The sequence below is a fragment of the Tachyglossus aculeatus genome, chromosome 20, assembly GCF_015852505.1.
Source record: "Tachyglossus aculeatus isolate mTacAcu1 chromosome 20, mTacAcu1.pri, whole genome shotgun sequence".
NCBI classification, from domain to species: Eukaryota; Metazoa; Chordata; class Mammalia; order Monotremata; family Tachyglossidae; genus Tachyglossus; species Tachyglossus aculeatus.
Genome location: NC_052085.1, coordinates 19,426,535 through 19,436,391, shown reverse-complemented (window position 1 = coordinate 19,436,391; position 9,857 = coordinate 19,426,535). Strand labels below are relative to the sequence as shown.

At 41.4% G+C, this 9,857-nt stretch overlaps 1 protein-coding gene across 2 annotated transcripts in view; it reads left to right on the top strand.

Moving 5' to 3' along the window:
* The first annotated feature begins 3,126 nt into the window (after positions 1 to 3,126).
* Positions 3,127 to 9,857, top strand: part of ZC3H12C (zinc finger CCCH-type containing 12C) — a 47,202-nt gene continuing 40,471 nt past the window's right edge. The window contains exons 1-2 of one of the 2 annotated variants that reach the window (XM_038762203.1): positions 3,127 to 3,145; positions 4,730 to 4,799. In XM_038762203.1, coding sequence (XP_038618131.1) covers positions 4,776 to 4,799 — 24 coding nt within the window. In that variant the 5' untranslated portion in view covers positions 3,127 to 3,145; positions 4,730 to 4,775. Of the gene's footprint in view, positions 3,146 to 3,886; positions 3,951 to 4,729; positions 4,800 to 9,857 lie in introns of those variants that run through there. The other variant, XM_038762202.1, reaches the window with a different exon arrangement.

The window sequence follows — 9,857 nt, the reverse complement described above, 5'->3', positions numbered from 1 at the left end:
TACTGCATGAAGAGTGTTATTTGGTATTGCCACGATAGCTTTAATAGGGTGTGCTTGCATTTTGTCTTATAGTCGAATAAGGTCAAGGGCTTTGTGACTAGGTAAACTAGACTAGCGCCTTATTTCACCTACAGATGTTTTAATATGCTTAACTTCTTCCAGTACGGACAACCGAGGTAGTCTAAATACCACAGCAGGGTCTGATTGGCTTTTTCAGATCTCTGCCTTTATTTTCTTTTTGCAAAGAAGCTTAATCCGAGGCTGGAGATCAGACTTCCCGCTGGGTTCCTGGGTAGCTTTCTCTCTTTCTTTGTGTACCTAGTGGCAGGAATTAGTGAGAAGATTCCTTCTTCTGAATTAAAACTTTAAAGTAGTTACTATAGTAGCCGTACATACATATTTAGTGGGGGAAGTTACGACAAAAAAAGAGAATGGAGATGACTCACGTTTTCTGAGTAGCTATTGGCATTCTCTTTCAAAAGATATGGTTTTTCAATCCCAAGTAATTTATACATGCAAATGCATTCACAGAGATTGAGCTCATATTTTATATGTGTTTGCATGGCTTATATAAATATGGACATTCACTAAGTAGAAGTGACCATTACTCTTATAGCGTTTATGATACTCTTCACTGTTGAGTTTCTTCAATTAAAGCCAAATTCGAAAACGGAATTAAATTTACCCTTCTTTTTCTATCAATTGGCACTCAGTCTTGGCTTCCAAATACATTTCCTGTACAATCAAAAAAAAATTCTGAATCTGATCACGGCTTGTCAGCTAAATGAAAATATTGAATGTAGTGCTAGAAAAAGTTTCATTAGACCTTTTTACGGCTAAAAAGGAGTTCCATAAAAGAAATAATCATAGGTCAAAACTTTAGAAGCATTTTTTAATCAATCAGTGGTATTTGTTGGGTGCTTATCATGTACGGAGCACTGGACTAAGCACTTGGAAAAGCGCAACACAACAGAATTGGCAGTTACGTTTCTTATACACAAGAGACTGCAAGCTTTGACTTATTTTTTCTTCTGAAAGGTTAGTAAAATATAAAAAAGTTTAGAAAGACTAGCTTTCATAGGAAAACTGAACTTCCTTGAATGCTTTCCCAAGCATTTAGTACAGTGCTCTGCACACAGTAGGTTTCCATTAAATACCATTGATCGATAAATGGCCTTGTACATGCTACTTGGCATACATTATTCTATTTCTGGTTATTCTTCCTAACCCTTCAGCAGCATCCAAAGCATCCATTATTAGTTTTAATTTCCTTTTTGCTAGAAGCAGTGCAAACTGAGTTATTATTTTGGTAAAAGTAAGTTATAGATTTCTTAATATTGAGAAATCAAAACTCTAAAAACATCAATCTGGAACTCCAGGTCTAGCCTCGACCTCCCTACCTGCCGTCTCATATCTCCTGTCTCCTGGATATTTCTACATGGCTGCTCCGCTGTCACCTCAAGCTTATCATGTGTGAAACTGAACTGATCTTCCAAAACTTCTGCTCTACCTAATTTTCCCATTACTACTGACAGTACCACCATACTCCCCTTTTCTCAAGCCCACATCCTTTGACTCCTCCCTCTCTCTCAACATGCATAGTCAACACCTTTCGTTCATTCAATTACATTCATTGAATGCTTACTGTGTGCAGAGCATTATACTAAGCACTTGGGACAGTACAATAACAACAGTAAGCATCAAGCTTACAGGCAGGAGGAAATGCAAGACTGCAGAGAGGGAGAGAGATGAGGGCTGGAGATGGAGATTTGGGTATCATCTGCATAGAGGTGATGGTTGAAGCCATGGAGCGAGTGAATTCTCCAAGGGAGTGGGTGTAGGTGGAGAATAGAAGGGGACTCAGAAGGGAGGCAGAGAAGGAGCCCGCGAGAGAGACTGAGAATGAGCAGCCAAAGAGATAGGAGGAGAACCAGGAGAGGACAGAGTCAATGAAGCCAACATTGGATAATGTTGCGAGGAGAAGGGGGCGGTCAGCAGGGTTGAAGGCGGCTGAGAGGTCGAGGAGAATTAGGGTGGAGTAGAGGTCATTGGATTGGGCAGTAAGGAGATCATTTGTGGCCTTTTTAGAGGGTAGTTTCTGCGGAGCAAAGAGATCGAAAGGCAGATTGGACGGGGCCAAGGAGAGAATTGGAGGAGAGGAACTTGAGACAGTGGATGTAGACGACTCGCTCAAGAAATTTGAAGAGGAATGGTAGGAGGGAGATGGGATGATAACTTTATTCATTGTCGTATTAATTGAGCACTTACTGTGTGCAGAGCACTGTACTAAGCGCTTGATTTTAGGGAGCTGTGGGTTCAGGGGAGGGTTTTTTTTAGGATGGGGGAGACATGGGCATGTTTGAAAGCTGTGGGAAAGAAGCCATTGGAGAGCAAACAGTTGAGGGTGGTTGTTAGGGAGGGGAGAAAGGAGGGGCAAGTGTTTTGATAAGGTGGGAAGCGATAGGGTCGGAAGCACAGGTGGAGGGGGTGGCTTTTGAGAGAAGGCAGGAGATCTCCTCCAGAGATACTGCTGGGAAAGTTGGGAGAGTTGAAGAAGGGGCAGGAGGGAGGAACTGGGGAGGGGAAGGGAGGGGAGAGTCCACCTAATGGGTTTGATTTTCCCAGTAGAAGAGGTAGCCAGGTCATTAGGGGCAAAGGATGGGGGGGTGGGAGAGACGGGCGTTTGAGAAGGAAGATCTGAAACAACTGGTGAGGGCATTGGGCATGGATGTCAGTAAGCATGGAAAAATAATTTTGCTGGACAGAAGAGAGGGCAGATTTAAAGCACAAAAGGGTAAATTTGAAGCAAAAATAATTAATAATAATAATTCGGGTATTTGTTAACTGCTTACTGTGTGCCAGGCACTGTACTAAGCGGTGGATTGGACACAGTCCCTGACCAACGTGGGGCTCACAGTCTCGGTCCCCATTTTACAGATGAAGGAACCGAGGCGCAGGGAAGTGAAGTGACTTGCCCAGGGTCACACAGCAGACAAGTGGCGGAGCTGGGATTAGAATCCAAGATTTCCAGGCCCGTGCTCTTGTCGCTACATCAGGCGAAGTGGACGAGGTCAACGTGCTATCTGGATTTCCTCCAGCAGCGCTCCGAGGCCCATGTACAAGAGCAAAGAAAGCATACTGTGAGGTAACTTTATTTTGGTGCCTGTCTCCCCACTGGATTAAAAGCTCCTTGAAGACAGGGATTGTCTACTAATTTACTGTACTCTCCCAAGTACTTAGTAGGGTGCTGTGCGCAGAGTAAACCCTCAACAAATACTATCGATTGATCAATCTACCTTTTTTAAAAGCACTTGACCTGGAATATTCAATAAGTTCTAAAGAGCCTTATTGTATTTCTACATTTGACCAACTCATATCAAAAAATTGAGTATTTAGAGCTGTTCTTGGCCTCTTTAATTCTTATTGAATCAAAGAGGTTTGATTGATTTGAGTTTTTTCATTGTTTTGGACCCTCTATGCCAACAGCAAAAAGAATCATAGGCTTTACTTTTTTTTAGTAGGGAAACAGTCTCAGAATGCTATTCTGTTATTTTCTAGACTGTGAGCCCGTTGTTGGGTAGGGACCGTCTCTATATGTTGCCAACTTGTACTTCCCAAGCGCTTAGTACAGTGCTCTGCACACAGTAAGCGCTCAATAAATACGACTGAATGAATGGTGGGGTTTTTTTACTCTAATTTGCATTTTCTGGTGTCGCAATTAATGCTGAATATGCAACTCTCAGGGAAAATTCAAATGCATAGGATGCTTTGTTTTGGAATGGTTATCTTACTTCAGTAGGAAATGTATGTTAATCTACAGGTTTTTGCTTTGACTAATCTTTTAAACTTCACTAGGGGTTAATTACTACTGTGAAAAATCACACCAAGGAAATAGAAGTACTCCAGAAAGTTTACAGTCTGCTGATTAAGCTTTGGAACAAAAATTAAGGGTAGCTACACTTTACTTGTTTTTTTTTTTATTTTTCTCTTGCACCTTACATCATGTATTTAACATCATTTCGAAACTGAGCAGTATGTCTCTTAAGATAGTAGAGGAGGCCACGAGAGATCCCATTTTAGATGTTTTACATTTTCAAGAAATACATCTTTTATTACAAAGTAAACAGTAATCACAGGAGAATTATGTCACTGACTCCAGTGAGATTTGTTTATTTCGAAAGGAAAAGGTGTAAGCCCAAGTGCTTCTGGCATAACTCCTTATTCTTTTTGTTTGTGGGTCTTAAAGAAGTGAAACGTTTTTCTTCACCGCCCACGCTACACCCCCAACTTTTTTTTTTTTAATACGCAACTTTTACTCCTTTAGGAGGAATTCTCTGCTTTGTTTCCTGGATTAGAAACAATGAGGAAAAGCTATGGCTTGCCCAAGCCAGGTGTTTCTTGCTGGCAGCTCTCTCCCTAATGACTCTGGCTCTCGTACAGCAGCTGCCTGCTAGTCGCCTTTGTATGGCCTATTGTTGCATGCCCATCCCTCCTTCATACACATGCTGCCCGGGGCAGACCCGGAGAATGACATCAACTTGCTTATCTTAGAGCCCTACAAACCTGACACAGAGAAGGGAGGTTGCCTTGCATCTGCCCAGCCGAATAAATTGTGAGTTCTCCGGCCTATGATTGGCTGGAGTTCCTCCCCGTAATAGGTTAAGCAAAGACCTTGCTATTCCATCTGTTCAACCATTTATTGTTCTGCTCTCTCCCTGGACGTCTGCAGCTAAAACCGTGTAAAGAAGCTGCTGCCGAAGCTGCTACAGAAACCAATGTCTTTGTGCTTTCCGGCCAACGTGAGTATCTGGACTCCCGGACCGTATCGGCACCTAAAACTTTTCTAGCTCCTCAGAGATCGCTCTCAGCTGGTCAGAGGGTAGGAAGCCTCCCGAGTGGAAGCCTAAAAATGTAGCTAATCTCAACGATCGGAAGCCGCATCTTTCTAAAACTTGAATTGTACCTTTATCTTGCCGTGCTCCGTGAAGATGAAAAAACAGATGGTCGCACTAGTAATGTGACATTTTGCAAGGATATGCAGTATCGGGTAACCTTAAACTCTTCAGCTCGAGCGGTAGCATTTTCAAATGTTCGGTACCTTATTAGTGGCTCACTCTATGAGCCCCAGTGTTTTCAGTTCCTCCCCAAGAAGTATGTCTAGATGCATTTAAAATTGTCAGGGAGGTTGCCGTTTAGAACAAAATCTTAGAATGGCAGGTGTTCTCTTAAGTTGGTGAGAGCTTAGCCTTGGAACAATGCCCAACTTGGATCCATTTAGATTGGGATGAATCAGTTCCGTTTAGATATTTTCAGGTGCTACTGAAACTAGCCGCCGGGCAGCTCCTCTGTCTCTGAAATTTTTGTTTCAAAACACTGCTCGGGCGTCAACCGTTCGCTCGGCTAATAGATACAACCTGTAATTTTTGTTTCTTGCGTTAGGTTCAGATATTAGGTTGAAGAACGCATACACTGTCACCAGTGCTCCGAGAAGCCTTTAAAGAAGGAAGACCTCCTTGTATGAGCTGGGAGAGAAAATGGGTGCAGAAGGGGTTAAAAAGAGGTTTTCATTTCTACCACATGCCCTATTGTGTGAACATATGCATAAGTCTATTGAAAGTTTTCTGAAGATGGGGAGGCCACCAGTTGCCAGTCTCTTGCAGTTTCAGCAGACATCTGTTGCCCCAGATCATTAACCAATCTGTTCAGTGGGACATCCTTCCTTTGTTAGCTAGGCCGATGAAGACAAGAGCACTCACTGAAATACAATGGTAATTAAATACCCAGAAACTACAGCAGTAGGTATTTATTACATATTCATTATTTTATTTGCATTGTCCTAGGAGCTCTACCATTTGGATAGCAGACCCATGCCTGATTTTACAGCATTGGTAATCTTGCATTGGCCTGAAAATATCCATTTTGAGGTTTTTAGCTCAAACATGATGTGATTTGTGTGTGTATTGGGGGGGGGGGGGGGTCCGTCACTACATATCATGTGGGGCAAAAGCAATTTTTACTGTACACATGTTACTAAAATTATATAGCTGTGTACCCTGTTATTTCAATGGATAGAGTACTTACTTTTCGATTTAGGATTTTGGAATAATGCAGCACACTTTTAATTACTTATTACACTTGTTGATAGCTGAAAAATTTCAAAATGAGCAGCATCTTAAATTCCATATTATTTAGGAGTTTCAGTTTTCACAATTTCTTGAAAAGTAGGTGACTAGCCCATGCATTTTTAGGGATTTTTGAGGGTTAAGACATCGTTGGATGAAAAATACATTTTAATTTGAGTTTTATCAACTAGGGAAAACCAAGTCTGTAAGACAGAGGCAGAACACACTCCCAGAGTTAAATACACCTGCCTGATCCCAAACAAATGTAAGAATATAGTACATACAGTTCTATAAGATCTAAAAGTCAAGTTGAAAACTTGCGCCATTTGCAAGTTTAAGCCTAAACCTGATTTGTATTTAAGTACTTTAACTGTGCATGACTTCCAATAGCTAATATATAATTAGAATGTAGTTTTAAAGGTAATATTCATAGCCGATTTTGCAATGATCGGTACTCATTCCTGATTAGTGAATTTGAAAAGATTCATCACTTACCTAATAGGTCAACATTTTGGTATATCTTACGAAGTGCTTTTTCAACTTTCATTTTTTTTTTGAGACTGGATGCTTAGTGCCAAGAGCTCGGGCTTCGGAGTCAGAGGTCTTGGGTTCTAATCCCAGCTCTGCCACTTGTCAGCTGTGTGACCTTGGGCAAGTCACTTAAATTCTCTGTGCCTCAGCTACCTCAGCTGCAAAATGGGGATTGAGAATGTGAGCCCCTTGTGGGACAGGGACTGTGTCTAACCAGATTACCTTGTATCTACCCCAGTGCTTAGAGCAGTGCTTGGCACATAGTAAAGTGCTTAACAAATACCGTAATTATTACTATTGCTGTTACTGTTTTGAAGAGTCTTACTGTGATTAAAGGTCACACAGGGTTATTTATCTTAAATCTTTTAATTGTTTTATAACTTTTTTATTAGTAGTAACAGGTGTTTCATGATGACCAAAATATATTTCTTTGCTGACACTTCACTTTTTTACCCCAGAAACATTCATGGGCCAGGATTCAAAATACATATAAATGACTGTTGGATAGGTTTGAACCATGTGTCTGAAAACCATAAAGTTCTAGTTTTTATAACGTCCCAATCTATGCCATTTATTTCATAAACTGTGAACAGAGAATTTAAGTGCTTTTAAACCCGTGTGAAGTGATATAGAATTTGAAGGCTAATCTATAGGCGTGGCAGTCGGATCAATCAAGTACATAGTATATGCTCTCGGGGGTAATAATGGTTATGGTATTTGTTAAGCGCTTACTTTGTGTCAAGCACTTTTCTAAGCACTGGGGTAGATATGAGATAATCAGGGTGGACTCAGTCCCTATTCCACATGGGGCTCATGATCTACATAATTCCACTATTGCTGAGGTTTTAAGTTTTGTACACAGATGAAGCTGATCATTTTTTTGCAACTAACAGATTGTTTTTGTATAACATAATTATATGTAGACTATAATAGTGATCCAGTAGTATCATCTCACTTTTAGAGCAGCTGATTGGAACTTCATAGTTTTTCCATCAAATTAGATGGATTTTATTAATGTCATTTCTACATAATACCAAATTAGGTAGTTGGAATACATTTAGTTCTTCTGGAGTGCTTGTTTTCACTACACTAGAGAAGCAGCGTGGCTCAGTGGGAAGAGCATGGGCTTTGGAGTCAAAGGTCCTGGATTCAAATCCTGGCTCCACCAATTGTCAGCTGTGTGACTTTGGGCAAGTCACATAATAATAATGGCATTTTATTAAGCGCTTACTATGTGCAAAGCACTGTTCTAAGTGCTGGGGAAGTTACAAGGTGATCAGGTTGTCCCACGTGGGGCTCACAGCTTATTCCCCATTTTACAGATGAGGGAACTGAGATACAGAGAAGTTAAGTGACTTGCCCAAAGTCATGCAGCTGACAAGTGGCGGAGGCAGGATTTGAACCCATGACCTCTGACTCTAAAGCTCGTGCTCTTTCCACTGAGCCACGCTGCTTCTCTCTGGGCCTTAGTTCCTTCATCTGTAAAATGGGGATTAAGACTGTGAGCCTCCCATGGGACAACCTGATCACCTTGTAACCTCCCCAGCGCTTAGAACAGTGCTTTGCACATAGTAAGCGCTTAATAAATGCCATTATTATTATTATTATTACTACACATTTGGGATGGAATGCAAGAGCAGAACTAGGGAAAGTTCTTCTAACACATCCCTGTATACAGAACAAGAAGGAATAGGATTCATGCACCTTTTGTTAGAAGTGAGAACAGGCAGCTGTACGATGGAGGACCATCTCTTGAAGAATTTTGTGTTTTGGGGAATCCACATTAGAGAAACCATTGGTTCAATGGGAATTCGTGGGTTAGGAGATAGATAGTTCAAACATACACCATTTTAGAATGCAAATTCCTTATTAGTGTTTTGTTCACCATTTGTAGAATGCTTTTCACTCATTGACACTCATGTACTGTGAAATGGCAAAAACACAAAGAAACACAAACTACTCTGTGGTAACAGCTCAAAGAAGGCTGAGGCAGAGCCTGGGAGGTTTAGCGGCCTCTAGTCCTTTTTTTTTTCCTCCAGTGATATACTTACTATGCATCAGGCACTGTACTACGTGCTGGGAAAGATTCAAGATAATCAGATTGGACACACTCTGTGATCCACTCGGGGCTCAAAGTCTCAATCCCCATTTTACAGATGAGGTAACTGAGGCACAGAAAAGTTAAGTGGCTTCCCCAAGATCACACAGCAGACAAGTGGCGGAGCTGGAATTAGAACTCAGGTCTTTCTGATAACCAGGTCCATGCTGTATCCACGAGGCCACACTGCTTCTCCAATCACAAGCAGGTACAGAGCCATTTCTTACTTCGCCGAATCTACTTGCATCAATTTGTGGACCAGGTTACACCAGAAGAGACTCGTGCTGTGGGAAAGGCCTTCTTTAATTCTGCCATCCTGCATTCTGCCAGTGCCATCTGCCATGGGGTATTGAGTGATACCCAATCACGTAATGAAAGCACGTGTCCTAACAACTGGATATGCAATAATGTGGGTTCGTTAATGGAGTTTTCTAAAAACAAACCCCCCTGTTACAAGAAGAATGGTATGCGCTCATTTGTTTTCCCAAAATAAAGCTTCCGTAGCGATACAATTATAGATATTCCTCTACTCTGTAGGAGCTCATTTTATTTGGGGGCATTTTGTAGAGCGTGTATTATGTACCTTTTAAATTTAGGAAAAACATTCTTTAAAATTCTCAATTTTAAGCTAAATTAATAAACGGAGATTTGCCCCACCAGTTATGACATTCACATTGTACGCCATTCACGTTTCAACTGACACAAAAGACACTGCTCGAGTTAGTGCAAAAATGTTACTCCACGCTACGCGTATTTGGACAGGTTCTCATCCTAGAGATTTCGGTGAGTCAAGTCAAACTTTTTGGTCAGACTTTAAAATGTTGCCTATTAAATCTACTTCCTCCAGTGAGAGCAGATTGTGGGGTTTATGGAACAATGATTTCGGAGCGTCCAGATTGGTTTGGCAGCTGCATTGTTATCAGAGGGTAAACCAGACGCACTTAAATCCCAGTCTCTTTCACGGGCCTTTGTTCGTACCAAATTATTCTTTCCCTGTGCTAGCATTCATGGTGGCACGTTAAAAGAGTGCATCCTAGCAACAAGAGGTAGGTTGCTAGGCAGCCCGGCTTCCAATGGGTTTTCCTTGTCTAAGATAGTTTTGGTGG